This window comes from Sander lucioperca, chromosome 10, assembly GCF_008315115.2.
Source record: "Sander lucioperca isolate FBNREF2018 chromosome 10, SLUC_FBN_1.2, whole genome shotgun sequence".
In the NCBI taxonomy this organism is placed as follows: Eukaryota; Metazoa; Chordata; class Actinopteri; order Perciformes; family Percidae; genus Sander; species Sander lucioperca.
In genome coordinates this window covers 38,175,133-38,199,249 of record NC_050182.1, presented here as the reverse complement: position 1 = coordinate 38,199,249, position 24,117 = coordinate 38,175,133, and the positions used below count along the sequence as shown (strand labels likewise).

General features: G+C 39.8%; 1 protein-coding gene across 2 annotated transcripts in view; it reads right to left on the bottom strand.

Moving 5' to 3' along the window:
• Nucleotides 1-24,117, bottom strand: part of grik2 (glutamate receptor, ionotropic, kainate 2) — a 299,478-nt gene that overhangs the window by 38,403 nt on the left and 236,958 nt on the right. For both annotated transcript variants that reach the window (XM_036005960.1, XM_036005961.1), the window contains exon 15: nucleotides 10,726-10,951. In XM_036005960.1, the coding sequence (XP_035861853.1) occupies nucleotides 10,726-10,951 (226 nt within the window). The remainder of the gene's footprint in view (nucleotides 1-10,725; nucleotides 10,952-24,117) is intronic.

Here is a 24,117-nt window from a genome sequence, read left to right as displayed (position 1 = left end):
GACTGCATTTCTATAGAGCTCTTATCCCAAGTGATTTACAATTTGTGTCTCATTGACCCTTGCACACACTCACTCACACACCAATAGCTGCAAGCTACCATACAAGGCACTGGCCCAATCATTGAGAGAGGTTGGGGTTCAGTTCCTTGCTCAAGGGCACTTCAACATGTGGACAGTAGGAACCCTGCAATTAACAACAACCCTCTCTACCTGCTGAGCCACAGTCACAGGCACGCAAGGTTTCTTTCCTAAAATGGATTCTGGGCTCCTGGAAAACCTTCTGTCATAGCAACATGCTAATATTGCAAATTATAACGCAGGGGATGTTTCATCTTAAAAAGGTGGTCAATAAATCTATGTAATTCTCTTCAACAAAACAAAAAAATATAGAGAAAAATAACTACTGAAAAATAACATCTCCTGACACACAGGATCCATCTTTTCTCTACAACGGCCTTTCATATGTGTACATTTTGTCCTGAGAATTAACAGAAGTGGCCAGTAGAGGTTTCATGTAGTAAACATACCATTAAAATGAGCTATGACTAACAGCTGGGAGGTAAACTAAGTCTGTCCATTACAGAGCTGAGAGAGCTACCAAGGGGCCGAGCGCTGAGCGCTGTGGCTTTATCAGGGCCCAAGTACTAATGCAGGCCGACACCTACTCTCTGTTCAAGTCAATGAGATATATGCTAAATGGCCTTGCTACATGGGAATACAGGCTGTATATGGTAAAGGGTACTAAAAGGGTAGGATTAGCAATTTAAATACCTTGTTCTGACTGCATGTGAATGGGCCACCAGGGAGTAATGATGCTAACACCCCTCCTTTCTTCAGTACGGACAATCTGTGTGGTGCACAAGCTGCCACAGGCGAGCTCTCACTTTCCCTTCATTCCGCTCACCCTTCCTTTCTTTCTTTCAGTGACATACACCCATGCACACACATGTATAATATAAATATATGTATATAGTCATCTAGGCATATATTCAGACACACAAAAAGCAAATGCTCGCACACACACGCACGCACGCACACACGCACGCACGCACACACACACACACACACACACACACACACACACACACACACACACACACACACACACACACATACTGTAGCAAACCTTCAAAAGGAGCACATCAGTCAAGAAATGCAATCACCCAAAGCAAATATAGTCTACCTCCACTGTTTTCACACACAGAAAAACAGTCACTCAAATTACCTTCTGTGGCTGACCAGCAGAGCATACACAAACAGCAGCAAACAACCTTGCCAACACTCACAGTCCCAGAGGACATTTCCCCGATTTGTCAGTACAGCCACTGGATATCATCTATCCTCCACGTAGAAAGATTTCTGAAGGCTGATGCTGATGATATTTGGTTGTTGCCAATTTTCAGATCATTTTTACAGTATAAATGTGACTGTTTTCTTGTCAAAATGTGTGGGTTTTTTATAACTTCCTTTTTTTTTCTTCTAATGGTGATCTTAGAGTACCAAATGTTAGGCTGAATTGTTGAAACATGCAGAGTATTTCCATCTGATGGAATGGGACAGCCATAAAAACATGGAGTCTTGAGTTTGAATATTTCACTGGTTGTAAACACAATGTTGCTTCAATGAAGAGCTAATACACAATATGTGATACTGTCAGACAGTGGGGAACATGATAAATCTGACAACCTTAAAGCGCCTTGAAGTGAAATAAAAGGGCTAAAACTGGATATTAAAGGTTCAGTAGGTAAGCCTTATAAAACTAACGTTCTGTCATATTTGCTAAAACTGACCCTATGTTCCAGTAGAAGTACATGAAGCAAGCTAACTGCGTGTCAATCACCGCTCATGCACACGCATTCTCCCTTGTGGGGGGAGGGGCTTAGGAGACCGTTTTGGGCTTTAGCGGAAAAGGGGGAGGGACTGAGAAGTTGTCAATGTTCAAATTTTTTGGCTAAGTCCTGGATCTTCACAAACCTACCTACGGCACCTTTAAGTGTAAATTGCATAAATAGCAGACAATCATGGATCAAAATAGTTTCAATGAAACCTTGATCCACCACACCTACACACTACTCCACTTTTAAAGGACCAATATAGTAATATTCTATATTTTATTACTGTCAACAAATTCTATGAAAATATCCAAACCAACAATGCACTGATTCTACTACTGTGTGTATCCAAAGCCTGATCTTATTCCTCTGTGCCATAGAGGTCCATTGTCCAAAAAAACATTCAAAAGACATCAATAAGCCACGCTGTAGCACTGGGTGACATGTTCCTTCATTATTCCATGAACACACACACTGTAGGTTATTTTGACTCATACAGTGTCCTGTTGTTGGAAAATACTCACTAGAGCACTAAATGTATATTAATCTGCTGCTGAAAATCCCAGTAGGAACCAATGGGCTTGGAGCTGAAGCTGGGCGATAAATCAATTTCATGAATTAATTCGAATGTATGGTTTAGGACGATGTTTAAAAATGAAAATCCATTTGGGTAATTATGGTATGGAACCCCCTGAGCACCTGTAGTTCATAGTAACGTACTGTAGTGTTTGTGTATTTTCCCCAGTGCACAGATCTGACACCCGCCCGCCCCCCTGCTGTCATCCCCAGCTTTTTAAAGCTTTGTGCAAGGCTGACGCGGCACAGAGGTCTGAGGGGAGCTAACTAGCAGATTGCTGGCTAGTTAGCTTGCTTGCTTATTTGGCCAGGCTTCTATGGTACACTGATTAACGTTACACTTTAATCTGGCGATAGCAATGTGCTTTCCTGCTCTGTGACAGGAGTGTGTGGATGAAGCATTACATTTTATTGTTAAAATTTAAATGAAACTTATTTGAACAATTCCTTTGTCTTTTGTAGTTTGTTTTTTAAGGGGGAATAAATCGATTAAATTTGGTGTAGTGGTAAAAAAATTTGATTTTATTTTTAGGCTATATCCCCAAGCCTTACTTGGAGCTGAGAGCCACAGACAGCGTAGGGAAGTCAATAAGTATTGAGAGACGCACTAACATATTGCATATTTTTTATTTATTGGTTTTGGTCTTTTCATGGGAACAATTTAGAATAACTTAAGCCTTATCCTTTAAATGGCTGGAGGAACATTAATAAGGGATACATAACTGTACAAAGTTCTGACTCAAGCCTGAAAAACATCCACTGAGAATCAACTGAACCCACATTTACCTACATTTTTAACAATCGGAATAAAGACCAATGACAGCCCACTGAGTGATGCCTTTATTCAGGCCAGTGTGGGAGAGGTTCATGTCATCTGTTGTACAGCATGTTTACAATATGAAATGATTTGTATAAACTGCAATCAAACATCTGGAAATAAGTAAATACAGTAAATGTGCAAAGACATTTTCACTGCAGGTGTTACAGACTGTATCAGAATGCTATCAGCAATTCTGTATCAAATCAATACTATACATTGGCAACAAGATTATTAGTTTAACTTTAGCTTCATCTTCTATGTCTTATGGTATGTTTCTAATATTTTCTACGTAAGTAAACCAGAAGCATCCTTTAAAATAATAGGACATGTCTTTTAACAAGCCAAGCATAAACACTGTAGGAACTATTTTACAATCCCCTCTCTGTGAATAAGTATTATTAGGAGCAACCTTTTGCATCAGGTCATCATGTGAAGTTATAATTCTGCGGGTACTTCTCACTGCATGTATAACAGGATTATGAGTATCTGCTGCTGAGCCCCGTAATCAAATGTTGCACCTCCAAACACACAAATTGTAATGTTCCACCCTCCTTATTCATCCCTATATTTATGTAACGCCGTTCTGCCTGCTAGAGATAGCCCAAAGGATTTTTCCTGCTAAGTATTTCTGCACATGGGTTACCCTCAGGGATGTATTGCAGCGTGAACACACCAGAATACAGTTAACACAGCTTTTAACGAGACTAACAGTGAAACGAACACTATTTTTATATAGTTTTTATTAATGCTTTTGCCAGGGTCCGATTATTCCGGCAAAGTCACAAAATGATTTACGGCAGGAAGACCGGTTCTACAGTCACACATTCTGAAGGGTCACAGATTTTGGCGTAACACCGGAAAAGCCTGTGTTTGAGTATCCAGCCAGGTAAAGATAGCAGGAGATTTCTTTATATATATATAAGATATAAGATAACATCTTTTACTGCCGTTAGCATGTAGCTACTATAGTTAGCAGTGGACACTAATAGAATATAGCAGCACTTTCTACTGTCACAAATCGCAGATAAAGGCTTAACCAAATACTACATTAACAGAAAATGTTTCAGGAGTAATGTGACCCAGAATTGGGGAGAACTTAACAACACTGGCAGCCAAGATGACATATTTTACTTCCGTTAGCATGTAGCTACAGAGTTAACACTGCAGTAGCTTAAAGTGCCCATATTATGAAAAAATCACTTTTTCTGGGATTTGGGGTGTTATTTTGTGTCTCTGGTGCTTCCACACGCATACAAGCTTTGAAAAAAAAACATCCATGCTGTTTAGAGTGAGATACAGTTTCTGAATGTGTCCTGCCTTCAGTCTCCGGGTAAGCTGTTCAAAATCTGCAGGGCTTTCTACGTCACTAGCTGAAACGAGGGGGCTAAACCATGCTAGCGCTAGCATGCTAGCGGATAGCCCCCTCGTTCTCAATGGCAAAACACTGCAACAACACACACGAGTTCACCATAATCTACAAGAACTACTAACATGTCCCTGTTCTGCAGGTATTCCACGCAAAGTGCGCCCTCGTTTAGAAGAAGTCTCCCAACTAATCCTGCCTTGTACTGACTGAAGTTAGAGAAACAGCTTGCTAGCTGATGTATTCCTTACCTAGCTACTGCGCATGTGCGAATCCCAACAAAGATGGTACAGAAGTAGGATGTCTCACTCAGTACAACAAAGATATGGTGTTTTTTGAAAATTAAACCACATAAACCTATTCTGGTACAACCTCAAAATACAATTATGAACCTGAAAATGAGCATAATATGAGCACTTTAAAAAAACCAACTCATCACAACACCAGACGCTGCTGGCACCGCACAAGGCAATAAGGAAATACTCTGGATTTTAGCCAAGAATCACCATATTATCATAAGCATGGGGACTTTGAAGAGATACTGTTGTGAATTGTGCTCCAAACAAGTTTGGGCTGTAGTTTTTGTATAATAGATTGCAGGCGCTGGTAAGATTTCTTTTCAACATGTAACTATCAACACTAGTACGGTCAAAAGATTAACAATTAAAATATTTAATCGCATTTATGTCATAGTTAACTCGCAATTAATCACACATTTTTATCTATTCTAAATGTCCCTTGATTTCTTTTTGTCCCATTATTTTTTCTCATTTGAATGCTCTTATCAACATGGAAAAGTGCTTGCTTTGTGCAAATGTGCTTGTCTGAAGTCATCCATTGTCGCCTGGATTTGATTCGCATCAGCTGTGTGCTTGGCCATCAAGTGGTATTTCAGTCTGGACGTGCTGTGATGATAGCTCAGTTCACAACGACAAAACGGCTCGCAAGCCCAAACAAGTGTATGCAGCGTGCCTGTTGTTTTGTTTCTGGTCTAGCTAGATCCGGTGTGGTGTTGTAGTTTTTCTAACGTTACTAGTTGTTGCAACAGCAACACATTTTTTTTAAAATTGATGCCGTTAAAATGGGTTTGTGTTAACTCTGTTAATAACGCGTTTAACTGACAGCACTAATCAACACTGGTGTTATCTGGTGCCATTACCACTGTACTAGTATTACTGAAGACATTTCCTTTACAGTGCTAAATCTGTTCCATCACAGCAGATCCGCTGGTCCCTCTCACCCTGGACACAAACTGTTTGAACCTTTCCCCCAGAAGGGCCAAAACCTCACGCCATAAAAAGTTTCTTCTCCTCTGCAGTCAGCCTCACCAACAAGGCCCCCGGACCCCCCACTGTCATTGAACCCCCCACCATCCTGGACTATACATCTGCCCATTGCACATAATATACTTCTTTGCATTTTGCACTAAACCCATTCAGCCTTCTTTCTCTTACACTAAACAGCTATTTTGTATATATTTGTGTATGTTTCTGGATTCATTGTTTATTTCCTATTTAATGTTTAATATGTTTGTTTGTGTATGTATGCACCAATCACCAAGGCAAATTCCACGTAGGGCGGCAATTAACTCCTTTTGATACTCCTTTCTGGTTACATTTTATAATGCTACGTGCACATTATATGCGCCTTTTGATTAATTATTCTACACAGTTTCTTCTGCATTGTGTTGGAGACTGACACATTGAAAACAGTTCACACAGCTCCACAATAAATCACTTGAAACTTCTTGCTCCACTTATCATCTTATTAACTCCCTCAGGACCATCCATTCCTGCCCAGTCTATCACCCGGTATCTCCATCCTAAACACCAGGTAACCGGCTGCATGTAACATCTTTTCTTTTTTTTTTTTAACGAGGCTGGCCTAGAGCTCCACATTTTTAATTACCATAGCCTACAGGAATGTGTGGCTGTGATGAACAATGTTGCGGCTGTAAGCCGACCCAAAACAAAAGCCGCTGTGAGGGACTAAACACTGATAGATGAAAAACACTATGACGCGCTGAAGATCCAATTTCAATCATGTACTCCTTCACACGTAAAATACAACTGGTACAGCAGTTGTCAAATGCAAAATGACTTTGTGATGCGAATAAGTGTGGTCAACAGAAAGTGTTCGCTCCCAGGCTCACCCCATCTCTGTCAAAGGCCAAAAACCAGATGAACAGGGGAAGCAAACAAACATATATCACTTCCGCCCAAACCCCGGTGAACACGCCCACCACCTACAATATCAGTGCATAATATAATAATCAATGAATAACATAAATGAGACCACAAACATTAGGGCTGGGTACAGAATGCAATACTTTTAAGAGAACCGACCGAATTGCCTCTAAAGTATCGAGTATCGAAAAATACCTCGTCGTTCAATACCCAATTTCAATACCTAAGGAGTAAATCTCATCAACGTCAGCCAATAAGTATGCAGCATGCTTCTACCAAGATCTAATAATGTTTGTGATTGGCTGTCTAACGTTACACGTCGTAGAGACACGCAGGAAAAACTCGTTACACAGAGACGTAGTAGGAACTGAGAAATAAATAAAAAGATTTGTGTGGTGATGTGTGATTTCTTTTTGTTTTATAAAACTGGTATCGAAAAAAGTATTGTTTAGGAACCTATATCGAAGTCACGGTTTTGGTATCGGTACTGTATCGATATTTTTTGAACGATACCCAGCCCTAATAAACATACAGGAGAAAAATGTGGCTCCTACAAACAACATGATGTGATAGAGATTATTCGGGTGCAATACTAAAGTATAAAAATAATTTCTGTGCCTAGTCCCAGCCATCAATAAGTTTCCTCTGAGGAAAACTCTCTACAGAATATCCAAACTGTCAGTGTGTCATGACGGAGAGAGCTCTGTGACTAAAGGGGGTGAAAGTAGTGGATGTGATAAGCCACGATTGCCAAAGCCTCTAATGCAACCACCTATAATAATAATGCCTTCTCTCTGATCCCACCCTGTGCCCAAGTGTGCCACAGGTGCGCCAAGGAAGCCTGGCCACAAAATGATCAAAAGTGCGTTTGGCACGCTTCCGGCCCACTTGGAATGCTGCACACTGCATTAAGGAGGGGAACAAAAGCTCTGTTTTTCTTGTAAATTTGTAAGCTTTTTCTTGGAAATGTGCCACTTTAATATCAAACAATTCTGATACGTTTTCTTTCTCATAAATTTCCGACTTTAATCTCGGAATATGAATTGAAACCATAACTCCCAATCTTCTTGCCATGATTTGGAAACTAAATCCAACTGAAGACGGACATTTAGAACATTAAGCTCTGACCTCAAGACCTTTACCTTTCACTGCTATGTCAGAGTACAACCATTTCCTACACGCTTCCATCACAAGATCCAAAACAGCATTAACTTTTGGTAGAACAGGCTCATTGGTCACACTTTGTAATTTTAGAACAGATCCAAACTATTTCCAAGAAGTTCCACCAAAGGACTGTGTAATTCCTTATTGATCATAGTGAAAAAGAGAGTGTTCAATTGCTACATTTCCATGGAATTGCTAGCGTTACCTAGATAGTCTTTCAGCCAGCTGAAGATGCAAAACTGTGAAGATATATGTTAAAATAAAAGTTTGGCTATAAATACATACCAATAAATACATTAATTAATAATGAAACGGATGTTTTAGTGGGTTGAAATTGAACTTTTCTTTCAAGGAAAATTCCATTTCCCCTTTAATTAGTACTAATTTAGATAGTTCTTTGCAGTAAACATTTTGGAAATTATTTAGAATTTATTGACCTATAACATAAATTGTCATAAAACCAGATTACCAAATGTGTTGCGTCTAATTTTGCATTCAGTGCTTTAATGCTTTTAAGCTTGAAACACATGCAAGTACATTAAAAACACATGACTACACATGACTACTAGAGCTTAGATCGGCCCAAAAAATCAAGCCCGAACCTGCCTGAGCACGCTGTGTCCGAGACCGGCCCGGCCCGACACATTAACTGTAATTATGAGCCCGAGCCCGATTTAAACCCGACAATTTTTTAATACGTGACCCGCTGACGTTCTCAACTACAATTCGCAGTTGTTTGAACTACAGAAATCTGTTTAGAAAAATGCAACGAGGACGAAGCCTATAAACTGCGCTGTTTGTTTAGAATGGAACGGATCGCAAGTGGATCCGAATGAAGAAACGTAAAAAAAAAAGAAACAATGATGAACAACATATTGTTGTCACTGCCCACGACTTGTTTAAACTGCTTCCATACCTCCGACTTTCCTCCACCCTTGCTCAAAGTTAATTCTCCTGTTTTTCTTTTTTTCTTTACATCTTCAAGCTCCCGGTGTGATGCGTGCGAGAGGAGGAGACTCCTGCATGACACGTGCTGCATTTTGTAACTGCAGCCTAACTTTTGTACACATTTGTTACTTTTATATAGCCTATATATATATATTTATAATATTTCTGATTATGGCATAGCTTTCTCCCCACCCAAATAGGATAATAAGGTAATGGATAAAAAAAAAAATTGCTTGATCAAGGGTCCGCCTGGGCAGGCCCGGCCTGAGGATGTGGCGGAAAATAACAGCCCGAGCCCGACCGGACCTCGGGTCGGGCTCGGTCGGGTTCGGGCGAGAATCTAAACTCTAATGACTACACATGGCTTATGCATGGACTCATGAGATTGTTCAGACTCAGCACACCAAAAGGCATTGACACAGCAAAACAGTGGTTGAACTTGGCTCCCATGACAGCTGCGAAGGGCCAAAAGGGAAAACAATTTAAAGAAAAGACAGCTTCATCCAGTTGTTGCCTGCTACAGCGCCACTAATTGCAACGCAATTACTTTGAGTAGCTGGTAGTTTTTGAATACATATGTACAGGGAGCGATTTGCGTGTGGGGGGGAAATTTCCCCCTTTCTGGTCTACATATCCCTGCCTCTGCAGAATTATTTGTATCCCTGGTGTGGACAAAATGTATCCCCCCCCAAAAAAGGGATCAATGCTACTTTACCAATAAACCATTATATACCTAAAATAAAAGTATTTTAGGGGCCATGGTAGTTGTCATGCAGGGATGACAGTTAAGTTTAGGCACCGAAATGACTAAGGTTAGGAAAAAGATGGTGGTTTGGATTAAACACTCTAGAGGCTATTTTGTTTACGCCACAAAGTGAACTCCTCTCTCCTGCTTGTAAGCACTGTGTTTTATGCCACGTGCTATTTCATTTTGAGATTATTTCCCATTGAATATTGAAGTTCATAAATAAGTGTTTTGGCATGACTGGCCGAGTGGCTCTATATCCATGATATTGGAAGGAGGATTTAATTCTTGCATGTTTTTTTTTTGTGCATGATCAAAAAACCATGCTTCAACTTTGATTAATGGCACAGCGGTAGATGTGGTAAACCAATACAAGTACTTGGGCACCATTTTACCAATACAGACTATATATATATGTAAAAAAAGCCAGTTTTTTTTAAGGAAACTGAAGGGGTTTAATGTTAACACATCACTTCTGAAAACTTTTTATTCATCCTTCGTTAATTCGATTTTAACCTTTGCTATGATCTGCTGGTTTGGCAATTTGAGTGTAATCAACAAAAACAGACTGGGAAAAACTGTAAACATATGTCGAAAAATAATTGGCACTGACCTCAACAGCATTGGGTATGTGTATGAGGCCAGAGCCACGCAGAGAGCAACGGCCATTCTGGCTAACATCACTCACCCACTACACTCTGAGTTTTGCCTCCTACCATCAGGAAGGAGGTATACCTTTCGGGAACGTGCCAGGTCTAACAGATACCTGAGATCATTTGTACCATCAGCTGTTGGGTTTCTCAACAAACTATAGGTCATCTGCCATCCCTGACCATGTCACAGCAAATATTTTTTTTCATTTCTTTGCGTACAGTGTATATGTGTATTTATGCTCTTATCTATCTAGTATCTCATGTTTTTATGTGTTTTTGTGTGAATGTGTATGTGTTGGCTATCTGTTGTGAACCAAATTGCCCCTTGGGGACATTAAAGACATTTCAACTTCAACTTCATGTAAGATATTTTACAGGTATAAGAGTTTATGCTTTGCCTCAGCAAAACATGGTGTGTTATAATTGTAGCATACATACCCATTGGCGTGCCAACCCCGTAGGCTTTAGAGTCAATGAGGCCTCCAATCTGGGTGAGGTTGCAGTTGCGCTGGGTGACAAACTCAATGGTGGTGGACTCCATGAGGAATGCGTAGTCTGAGGTGAGCACACGGTGAATGCCTTCTTCGATGTTCTTTACCATCACCGAGTGCTTCCGACTGCTCATGAACTCCCACATCTTATCATATGTGGAGATCTTGGTTTTCTGTGAGGAGACACAGAATGGCAATGTGAGTAAGAAAATATATCCTGACTTAGACACAAGGAACATTGTCACATGTATTTATTGTAAAAGCCACACTGATGAATTTGAAGTTCTAGGTTGGAGGTTAATGAAGAATTAGTCTCTGCAGTTATAATGTTCTAAGCCAATAAAAGAAACAACGAAAGGCAGAGCAATCAAATCCCTCATTATATATAGTATTTAAATAGCACCAATGTATACAGCTCTATCAAGGACTGCAGAACTGTTTGTATTTAATTATTCTCCAAATTGCATTATGCCTGAGGAAAAGCATGTTAAATAGCAGCATTAGATTTTTTTTTTTTTTATGATTAACAATTTTTACTTCAACTCAACATGTAGTGTGATGTTGTATAACCGTACATCTCTGCTGCCTGTGCTGCTGCTATCACCTATAGTTAGGATCACCAGCAGCGTTGTCCGTAGCAGTGTGCCTCACTTTCTACACCTGTAATCATGGAGAAAAATCCAAGAGCACATTACTCTCCAGGGGAGCAGATTTGAAGGCATTTTTGAAGCCATTTTAAACCTAATTAAGTCACATCTTCAAGGTCCTGCCCGCCATTATTGTGTGTAATGACTTTTTGTGGCTGGTCGATATTTTAGATCAACTGGGTGATTTGCGGAGTGCCTATCAGAATCTTTTCGGAGTCACCCTTGACAAATCAGGCGATTGAGCATGCAAGCTTCAGACTGCTGATAAGGCGAGAGCGGTGGCTGTGAATACACGGGGAGTCAGATAACCACCTACACTCCAAGTCAGGCAGAGAGCCGTGGAGGGCTTCCCAGAGCCTTCACATGGGGATCCAGAGCTGATTGCACTTAAACCATACGAGAGATCTTGGAAAATGCAACGGGTACACCAGTGAATAGCTGTCAAATTGAAATAGTAAACAAATCCAAATGAATCCAACCGTAGCATTGCAGAATGTGTAATATCCTTTTTGTTTAGCCAAACTGAATCAGAATATTCTAAATCCTGCAATAACTAAAAGAAATACCAGGTCAAAAAAAAAGCTCTCTGCTGTCTGATACTCTCAAATCATCACCTGCCTGATAAAGTTTCCTTGGACCTGCCTCTGTTGGAGAATGCTGTCCTCTGTTTTTCAGTTTCCCGTATCTGTAAAATCTGCTGGTTAATCCTGTCATCAAATCGAAGTGGCTGTAAATTAGCAATGCTTCACATTCTGTAGATTTTAGTCACACATTTTGTTCTATAAATCACAAAGATTGTTCACACGAGCTGAAATGTTAGGCAGCGGTGAGTCATGCGGGGTGATTGGGTGGAAAGAGCCAGCCGAAACCACAATCAGCCGTAGTTAGATCAACATGGCGAGTAATCCGCTCTATTACTGCTTGAGTGAATATTTACACTGTGTATTAACTGGTTTATGTCATGTAATTGCATACACTAAGACACATTTAAGATTGAAAGGGATATGGCGTCTGATCCTTTTATCTGTAAGTATATGAGCTTTCAATGCAAAGTTTGTCAATTGAATGTGGGTTTGTGAAGGCAAAAATATTCAACATTTAATAGTACTCCATATGACAATTTTTACACTAGAACATGATCAAAGTCTCCTAATAAATCCCTTCATATATAATCTCGCTTTGCCAGACCTTCTTCACAGCGCTGCGAAGGAAGGTCTGGCTAGTCCACACAGCATTCCGGGATGGGAGAAAAATGTGCTCTGGTTTATTGGCATTTCTTTAAACCAATCACAATCGTCATGGGCGGCGCTAAGCACCAGGCAGAGCCACAGTGCCGCTGCAAAATAACCTCAGGAAGGAACTTGTTTTGGTGGAACGCGTACATTCAAAGGTAGTTTTAGTCGTGCAACAGAAAACTCAGATTGGACAGATAGTCTAGCTAGCTGTCTGGATTTACCCTGCAGAGATCTGAGGAGCAGTTAACCATAGTCCTCATAAATCTACTGGAGTTTAGAACGGCAACAGAAAGAAAGCGGAAGGTATCAAACTTTAATTTTTTATAAGTTGTTGTCAGCTGTTTGTATCAGTCTATTAGTGATGTCCAAATGAAGCTTCATATAGCTTCATAAATCTTTTTTTTTTTACTGTCTGAGCCCACTAGATGGTGTTTTTGATTTAAAGAAAATGGCTCAAGGAATGGCAATTCAGTGTGTTATCAACCCTTTTTGAACAGAAAGCACCATCAAGTGGGCTTGGAAAATAAAGAAAATGGTTTAAGAAGCTTCATGAAGCTTAATTTGCCCATCACTACTGGCTATCATCTCACTATCATTTCGGTCACTTGGCAATTTGTTAATTTTTAACGGGGGATTTTTACTTCATCCACTACTAGCGAACCACCCTATAAATGACTCAGTAAAATAATAACTTTAATGGGCTTCTTGCTGACCCTAGCCAGGCCAAAAGCTGTTGGCTTTTTTGATGTACTGTAACTGTGGATTTCCACTGGATGCGGAACGTCTGCAGACCAGCTCCGCTGTGGAACCGCTGCGTGCTCCGCCGTCCGTCAATACCCACCAGGTCCGGATTTGTTGCGGCACGGCTGCGGCCATGACTGACAGCTGTAGTCACAAGGACCCACAATATCTCGCGAATTCACGTAGAATAGAACCACAAAACCAACAACAGTTTGTTTCCATCCAGAGGAGTAGAGGGGAAACAACTCTGTGCTGTGTTTTCAAGGTGTAGTGCAGGGAAATATGATCCGCCGTGAGCACGGTGTATTTTACTTTGAAAATTAACCAGATTTTTATTTTGTCCTGTCCCGCACTATCTGCCGTGTGCTGAATTGCTGCGGAGCTCTCCGGCGTCCGGCAAAATTAAAAGCTCTGCGTATCTGCTCCAGAGGGCTGTGGACCGCCGGAGCTGGGACGGAGTAGGGACGCAGCCGTTCCGCAGTCAGTGGAAATACACACATTGACTTTAATGGAAACCTAATGACTCCATCGAAGTTCCGGAGCCGTTCCACAGCCGTTCCACAGCCGTTCCGCATCCAGTGGAAATTGCCGGTAAGACTGTTAATTACTACACTTATTATACTTAATACTATTATACTTAACTTAGTATTTTATTGTTAAGTTCTAGTAATGGTTACATTGGTTGCATTGAGATTCTTTTATGACACCTATTGGCATGTATTTACTGAAGTTGAGTAATACAGATGCAGGTGGCATAAAATAGCTTCACTTCCGTATAAAGAGCTGTGTGGCAATGATTATGACTCTGTTTAGTATTTATTATTGACCTTTAATGTACATTTTACATATGAACAATAAACTTTAGGCATGCAGTATATATTTTATATATGTAATTTGTATATAATTTGACACACTCACACAAGGGTGCACAGTAAAGCATTGTTCACACAAGTTAAAGTGATGGGTATACAGTATCTGTGTATTCATCAATATAATAATATAATATAGCATAAGCGTTCACAGTATCACAGTAATTGGGTGCTGTAATTTTTATTACAGAAAATATTTGACTACAATAACAGGCATAACTGCATTACAGGTTCTACAGTAAGCATTTGTTCATAATGCAGTAATGCTGTGAAAACAGCAGCAATGTGTTACAGTGTATACATTTTATCAAATGTATTGAACTATAAGTCCAATACATTTCTAAAATCTATCTATTGTCTGCCTTGGTTAGTTGTGTAAATAACATTCAGTGATCTTCAGTGAGGTTAAAGCTATAGTGCGTAGTTTCAGTCTCCCCCATGAGGAATTCTTAGTAATGACAACAAAACTGTCGGCACGTCCACATGATATAGCCTTACGTGACTGCGCACCGCCCCCACCCCTCTTCCACACAATTGCTTGTAACCAAGGAGGACACGGAGGATTACAAAAACATGATGGACTCTTCAGAAGAGGTCATTATCTTCACTTGAGTTTCTGTGCAGGAAAGTCGCCGGACGACACAATCTTCTGAACATAGCCATACTGAGAAATACAGAGAGAGTTGTGTGGAGCTGATAGTCTTAATTAGCTTTGTAGCAACTCATTTGGCGATGGCTTGAATGTAACGGACGTTCATTAATATCAAAAAGTTACGCACTAAAGCTTTAAACTTATTGTGATTTATCTTGTCTTGAGCGTAGTTGGAGGAGCTCAGCCCCAACATCAGAGAGCAGAGGAGCTGCTGCAGGGTGATGATTAATAACACATACAGCAACAGGAAATAATACTCGCAGCTTTTTATTTTTGTGAAGAAATGTTTCCCGGTGTTGGTGAATTAAAAAACAAACACTAACACTAAATGTTGCGTTAAAATGCATTGTAACTCGCATTACTGAGATTGTAACGGGTATAATATATACCGAAATTTAATTAGTAATGCGTTACATTAAAAAGGAATACATTACTGTAATTGCATTACTTTTGTAACGCGTTACTCCCAACACTGCTAATCAGCTATAAAAGTTATTTGAGATTTCCACCACTACAAAACAGCCCATTTTGTCATTGGGAAGCAGGACTAGTTGGATCCTCTTCTTGATGCACTGTTCTGTTGCTTGGCATTATAACTCTTGATGTTTAAGACTGGACTGTTCTCTGTCACAGATTAAACCGTTTTTTGCAGTTTTTTGTAAAAAGGGCTCATGGAAAACACTGATTGATTGGTGATTATTTTGCCAGTTTATTATATACCTTAGAGGTTCCTTTGAAAATGTACAAGGTGTGATTGTCAGTGGTAAAGATAAAGCTGACACTTTGCTTTAAGCTTCTTTTTGAACTGGAATTGAGTGACTTTCTCATGGTTATCTGCTATTTTGTCCACCCTATATGAATGTCTTTATGCCCCAGCTATTGAGCAATGACATTCTAATAAGCATTCAGAGCACAAGGGTTGACACAGTATTCTTCTCAGTTTCTTTCTGATAGTTTTTCCTCAGTATTTTACACAGAAAACATACATTTAAATTCCTAACACCAACCACAAACAAAATGAAGTGAAGTGAAGAAAAATCCCCTGCAGGCCCTGTCAGACCGCTATACCGCCCTTACACAGAAAATGCAGCTTCTCAGATGAAAACAAGACATTAATTGTTGTATTTGCTTCATTTCTCTGAGCTGTGCGAGTAAAGAAGGGGAGTGGGTTTGGGTTAGCAAGTACTGAAACATCACGTAACAGCTTACGCTAGCTAAGGAGCCTATTTTCTGGCCAACAGTGCCGAGTCAACAAAATAACAAATCAAACTAGCTGCGCTCCAGGACCTTGGGGAACAGGAAACAAAAGTGCACAGTAATCATCCCAGTTCTGTAAAATCAAATAGCGGACTTAAAGAGGGCAGACTCATTTAACATATTAATGTTGTTAGAGATGCAAGACTATATTTACTTTGAGATTCATCAAGAAGAGCATAGACAACTGCATGATCCTGCGAGAATCAATGTTACCACTTGCAAAGTTCTTTAAAGAGCAAGTTTATTGAGTTAGTAAATTACATGTAGAGTCACGTTATTAATCTATGATGGGGTGGGGGGATGGGGGTCAGTGTATGTCAGGGTTCAGAATTCATTTTCTTTTAAATTACAAGCAAAAACAGGGGGTTTAGGTTGTCTTTAAACATGCATACAAGGTTTTGCAACTTGAATTGGTATTTATTATCTCCGTTAGGTGTAAGCCTGGATCATGTTTTCGGTCGTGTGTGTGTGTGTGTGTGTGTGTGTGTGTGTGTGTGTGTGTGTGTGTCTGTCCGCCTCTAATCTTGCGTACTGGACCCATTAGCCTTAAATGTTTTTGTGCACATTTATGACTGCTCAAGGACCTCTTGTGGTTGCTGTGATTCACAATCGTTGAAAAACCTATTTTATTGAGTGCTCTAAATTTATACCGTCAGTCTGCTGACTCATCACTCCACAAGTAATCAACAACTGCTTTAGTAGCAAAAGGCAGACTAAAAACAAGCCTTTCCTCCTCTGTTGCAGGCCACATTTTGGGCTTTGTCGTGGCTCACAAACTGACATCCATAGAAAAGTTTGTTCTCATTTTAAACCGGAGCATATGCAGATTAATTCCATACCCGATATGTTATGATCCACTAAAGTTAGGCACAATACTAGATTAGTAAATCTCTGTGTTTGTTATCTTTGCCGCCATCTTGACTGAAAGGGAGCCAGAGTTTGATTGAGTTTGATTGAGTGAGACTGAACTAATCTTTGTTTGGGAGAGGGAGACACGCCTGGGGAAAATCTGCACTCTACTGAGTGCCCGTTTCTAGTTATATCCTGTATTGAAGACCCTGTCAAGCTGGTTGCAGACTTGTTGGCCTTCTGTCTGACACATGCACAATACGTCGAACACTACACGTTGAAAACCTCTGAAACTTTGGGGAATCTTGCATATCTTAGTTGTGTTCCTGCATTATGAACACTACATATATAGACCAAAGGTAGGTGGTACATTGTATAGGTTTACTCCATATATATATAGCCAATAATAGCTTGATCTCATTGTCAAGGTTCTCATTATCGCATTATAGAGTAGCGCATTGCTGTGATTCTACTGCTTTCGGCGGTAACTAGAAAGGTAACGCAATTACAATTACTGAAATTTAAATTGGCGCGTTACTTTTGTCTTTATCATAGCACACAAACACAGCCCAGGTACACACGCCCATGTAAGGACGAAAGACAGTGACATCACATAAAGAGAGACAGATGTAATGTTTCTAATATAAAAAAACTGTAGGCTACATACAGTACTGTGCTGTGTCTTCTTCTACTAAAGCCTACTGTCTAGTCAAGACAATACAGTACAAGTGCAGCTTACAGGTCAGGCTGTTCTCCTGAACATTTTCTCATGGGGCAGGTTAGAGAAGTGAGTTTGTGACCGGGAGGTCGTTGGTTCAATACCCAGACAGACAGGATAAATCTGGGTGGGGAAGTGATAGAGCAGCACTTGTCCCTCCCTCATTACCACCACTGAGGTGCCTTTGAGCAAGGGCCAAAGGACCACGCTCCAGTGGAGCTGCTCATTGGCCAGCAGATTAGACTGTGGTTGTACTGGGCAGCTTCCAGGTATGAATGTGTAACTGTGTGAATGTGACAGGTCGTCGTTGCAAATGAGAATATATTTTCAATTGACTTACCTGGATAAATCAAAATAAAAAGTTTAAACCATTTGTTCATATAGCTACAAAAAGTAATGCACTGTAATTCGTATGTAGCTGTTGCACCACACTGACTGCCGCTGTATGTGAGTCCTTTGGACTCCATAGGGACTAGGTCAGGGGATGGGTGGTTCATAAAACCCAGCGCTTTCAAGCCAGGATAGTGGAGATCACTTCCCAGGGAAAAGAAAAGACTTTCACCCAGAAAACTCGTGTTTGTTCCCGGGGAATGTTTTAATACAATTTGTCAAAATGTAAATAAAGAATTTCATAAAGAAATGTCACAAAAACATACTTTCCGATGTTATGGGCTCACTCTCACTGAATCACGAGGTTATGAATGCATGGTGATATTTTTGCAATGTAGTCTAACATTAGACCGAGATGACCTCACTATAGACGATGCAGCTCTTCTGTCTCTCCTCTCCCGTGCTGCTGCTGGGGCATTTGGGTTAAGTGGCATCAGCACATGCAGTTCAACATCACATCACCTTAAGTCCTCTAATATTTCCTCATTTATGTCATCAACACATCCATGATTCATGGAAATGTTGTGTAAAACAAGGTTATATTTTTCCTTGTATTTATGTATGGTTTGCAAAAATGGGAACTGCTGGCTCCGTGAGATGAGAGAAGCAAAGTGTATGCGCGGTGTGCACACTCTACATTACGGCCAAGCATGCACCCTTAAAATAGCATCTGAATAACGTGCCACTGACTTTAGACTAGGTTTTTCCTGGTCTGTGGCGGAACTGTTTTCTGAAATTGCAAAATAGCACTAGGGAACGTTTGCGCCGGAACTCGCCTCCTCTTTTTGCTGAACCGCCCCCGGGAGCGCAAGTTCATTCCCTAATTTACCGACGTGAGTCTGTGGAGGGAAAAGTCCGCTGTGCGTCGGGTGCAAAATAGGAATGATACATGAGTCGGTGTATAAAGTCAATTGCGCTGGGTGCAAGATAGGGCCCTAAGTGTTAGATAAGACTCATATACATCACAATACATACACACAGTTTTATTCCCAACTTGTATATACATTTGTACATTTTTTCCTTTGTATTTTTTATCTTCATTTTTTGAATAGTTGTTCTAGTATTCTATCCTATTTATTATTTCTTGTATATTCTGTATGTGTGCAGTTTCTGATATTTTGCTGCTGTAGCACTGACATTTCCCAATTTGGGATCAATAAAGTCTATCTAATCTAATGTAATCTAATTGCATTTATCATTGTAACTAGCTTATATGCAGTCTGCTGCTATTTTCTTGTGAATTTATTCATGAGTTCATAAACACTTTGAATCATACAACCATGGGCTGAAGCAAGTTAGAAATATAGCAGCTTTTTCTCCCCCCCCTCCACTCTTCCATACCCTGCCTCTGTCCTCTCTCAGGTATCAAGCACATCATCCCAATAAGCTTTAGATTTGTGATTTAATCACCATGCTGCAGGTGTTCCTCCCATTTGTCTTATGGCTAATGCAAAACAATGCAGGCTTGTACAGCCATGGAGCTCCGTGCCACGGCCATGTAAAGGGCTTCCAGCCATCACCACATTATACACACAAGGTGAAAAACCAACAATGCCTTTAATAAGATGGGATTTTATTAGCTAACAAGCAAGCCACAGCAGTGGTGTGTTTGCTTATTCAATTATTCAGTGGTATTGTAGCGACAGTCCATAGGGAATGTACCTGCCTGGGAGACGAGTGACACGCCTCAATGCCTCAGAGACTATCCCACGCCGACATTTTCATAATCAGCCACCATTAGAGTTGTATTTTACAGCAGAAGTCAATAATTACCCCAAACAGTAGGTATTTTGTCATTTTTTCCCCTGGCTTTGAATCGAGATTGTGATGCGTGCACACATCAGCTGCGAGTGTGCTGCACTCGATCAACTAAGACTGATGATAATCAAAACGCTCCATCCATCATCACAACAGTGCGTTCTAAACACCTCAGACAGGATGTGTGGACAGAATATGTTAACTCAGTTGAGGACAAATGCCCTCTGCATCTGCCTGGACTGATTAATACTCAAACAAAGAAAAAGCAAAGGACTACATGTTACAGAAATAGGCAAACAGTGGATCTCATGGTAAAATCTGCTGTTCGGTGGATATGATATGTTTATTAACGTTATTTATGTATGTATCATCCTTGTAATACATTGTATTTTATTTATTTTTTTATTTGTTATGACCAAACAGAGAAGTTGATTCTGATTGGCTGGTGCATGTTTATTATTTTCAGACACAGTGGGGCTCTAATGAAGCTGCATCAGCACCTAAATTAATTTTTATTGATGAAAACATAGCTATGTGCTTTAGTTGTTACTTGGCAACATTTCTGCTGACATTTAATCAAGGCAAGATAGTCCAATACAGGTCAAAAGGAGAGTTCTCTGCGCTTCTGCAGATCTGCAGAAGGACTCTGATGAGGATGTAACCTTACATTGAAACGTTAGTCACTGTTATGCACCTTAAGAAATAAAATCATCAAGTAAGAAGACATCTGTGTTGCACCGGCAATTTTTTGTTATTTTATAGTCCAATACCGTTTCCATTTAAAGCTTTAGTGTGCAACTTTTTTATATTAATGAATGCCCCTGATTCAAACTATTGCCAAATGAGTTGATATAAAGCTAATTACAGTTTTTGTTTCGATTGCTAGACGACAGTGGGAACAACTGGAGCCACGTGCAAAACTCTAACTCCAGTCTGCACAGCAGCAGTTCACATGATCCAAACTCTAGTTCGTTTTTCATTGCTTGAACACAAGAAATACACACTTATCCCATCACTTTAACCACAACGTGCACAACACTGTGGATTTACAGCACTTTGTTCAAATGCTAACACACTGCTGTCAAAACTGTTAACCACGCATTCAAGACAGAACAGATTTCAGTCTGGTGCCTATCAAACACTGCTGATTGCAATTTTAGCTGAAAGTCTAAGCAGGTGTCTTGTTTTAGACTAGTTAGTGAACATATACGGTATTGATATAGAGAAAGCTCAGAAAGCCTTTTTTTGTATACAAACACCAAATTAGAATAAAACAATTATACACTGTACCGTTTGAGAGAAACAGGTAAAAAAGCAGAGATACCAATATGTCCAGGTAAGATGTCTGAGGTTATACACAGCTATAAAACAAAAAGTGAGAAAAAACACTTCCTTTACTATAGTAAAACTGTGTTCTTACTGTTTTCCAGAAAGTAATGGAGGTGAAAGCAATGGAAACACAACATTACAGTAATTTGTATTTAGAGATGATGCAGACATCCAATGTGATGAAGATAACTTGCCGCATGATGCTGGAGAGAAACAGGATTAGTCACACTATTCTTTGTTACTGTTTCTGCACCTTTAGGTTTTTTCCCCCAGTAAATCCATAAATTACTAGAGACAAAATACTGTAAAAAATATATCTATTGAAGCAAACTGCTGATTTGGATTCCTTATTGTTTACCTTAAAAACTGGTATATTATAAAATTAAAAATATCATGTGAAAGAATTTCACTCTTTTCTTTGAAGAAAATATTGATTAGTGTGAAGTCACTTAAGTTATTCAAACTGTAAAGATGAAAAGTTTGTAATTTGTGTATTGGTGTTTGATGCTAGTGTTTTTACTCTCAGTGTGTTCTGAGTGACTGAGTGTGTGTTATCTCAGTGAGGATTGTTCACAATGTTTCGCTGCTAGCATTACCGACAATTTATGACACAGGGTTTGCAGTTCTAAATGAATGCAGCAGTATGAAACTGTAGGCAAAGGGAGCCACGGCTTAGCTAAAGATCATGGAGCTGGGGTTATTAGCGTAACCACCACCACTGACAGCAAATACATTCTAATAGAGCTTCCAGATGAGAACCACTTAAATTTAATTTCACGTGATTTTTACTTACATCTGGAGGTCCATCTCAACTAATGGAAGTCAGAGAAAAAAGAGGACTTTAAGAATAACATCAGCTGCAGTGAAACTGCTGTCTGTAGATGTGAGGGACAACTACAGGGGAAAGGACAGAGGAAATGTGACCAAAACCACCCAGAAAATAAAGAGATGAGAAGGAGTCACAGGTAAGAGTGTGAGAGGGGAAGAAAGATAGGGATACGTAGCTAACTAGTTGATAGTTGTGTCTATAATCTATAATCGACGACGTTTCATTTACGGGATAGTTCTGCCTGATGTCCCTCATTTTCAGTCTGACGTCCCTCACCTTTCGCCGTCTTTGTGTTGGCATTCTAAACTCCGAGGTATCCAAAGCCGACAATCAAATTGTATGTGTGTGTGTGTGTATATATATATATATATATATATATATATATATATATATATAGACCGTGCGTCCGGTCCTTAGCGCCGCCCAAGACGATTGTGATTGGTTTAAAGAAATGCCAATAAACCACAACAAATTTTTCTCCTATCGCAGAATGCTGTGTAGACTAGCCAGACCTTCCTCCGCAGCGCTGTGGGGGAAGGTCTGGCAAAGCGAGACTAATGTTTCCGTGACAGAGAGAGAGAGAGAGAGAGCTCTATGTAATGGTATCTCCCCTGGACAATTTTAACAATATTGTGTAGCATAATGCAGTGCTAATATCTACAGAAATCAGTACATTTTTTTCTTTCTTTCCTGGTTTCAAAACCACCATACGCCTCAATTGTACAGATATCTTTAAACCACTAGAACATATTTGAAATTTCTGTACACTGAACCTTTAATGGTTTTTGATTGTCTTCACAGAATTCTCTGCAGTTTTCACAGCTGAGTCTTGAAGTGTGTTCTAAAGTAGGATTAGTCACGCAAAGCATTTTGATCAACTGTGTTGAAAGCATTTTAGTTTAGGTGTGATGTGAAAGAATATCAATTATATGGAGTGCCAGTTGGCCCAAAACATTGTATTAATTTTATTTTCTCTTTTTTCATCACCATGAAACTTGTGAACTTGTGATATTTTGTGTTGAAAAAGAAGGTTGTTTTTCATTTTGCTATCTTTGTTTGGAAAGGAGTTATTTAGTTACAGCATTTTCTTTTTAGACACCATTATGTCATTTGGTTGAAGGTATGACAAGTTTGGAGCATATGTTTGTTATTTTGCAAAATGAAACATTCTCAATACTGACTATTGTGCATTTAAACAATTTTTACACTGTAAATCAGCAGGGGTATTATCCTGCGTGTGTATACCAACAGAGCCCATAATGCACAATTTGCACTAACAGTGACCTGAGGCTGTACATTATGGCTGCAGAGGGACCTCAGCATAGGTAGGCTGATTAACAAGCACATATGCTGCTTCATACACCAACTGTTGTTTTCATTAATTTCTGTGGTGAAATGATAAAGAGTTTTCTAATGAATTGGTATCAGTATGTTTCAGTGTGAAGACTTAACACACACAAACATAGTAATCACAGCCGTGCCCCTGTGTGTGAACAGTACGCGTGAATGCATGTGTGTCTATTGCCCAGATGGATGAAAACGAGGTGTGAAAAAAGCGACGGATTGCAAGAGAAGCAAAAAAAATTAAATAAATTAATTAAAAACAGAGGTGAGAAATCAAACTTGGAGCAAAGAGAACTAATGCAGGGAAGTTTTCAAACGTAATCACAAAACATCCTTGCAATGCAGCATGTTGCATGTTTTGGTGGAACATGTGTACGTTCAAAAGTTGTTTTAGTCATGCAACAGAAAATTCAGATTGGACAGATCTAGCTAGCTGTCTGGATTTACCCTGCAGAGATCTGAGGAGCAGTTAACCTCCTCAGAAATCCACCGGAGTTTAGAACGCCAACACAAAGAAAAAGGAAAGTGTGGGACATCTGGCCTAAAAAGAGGGACTTCCAGCGGCACTGTAACAATCCCAGAAGTGGAACATTGTCGATATAGACTAACATGACGCAAGCCTTCGGTAATCGCCTCCAACCCCTCCTCCACGCAGTTGCTAACACAGAGGATTAATAAAACATGATAATCTCTTCGGAAGAGGTAATTATCTTATCATTTT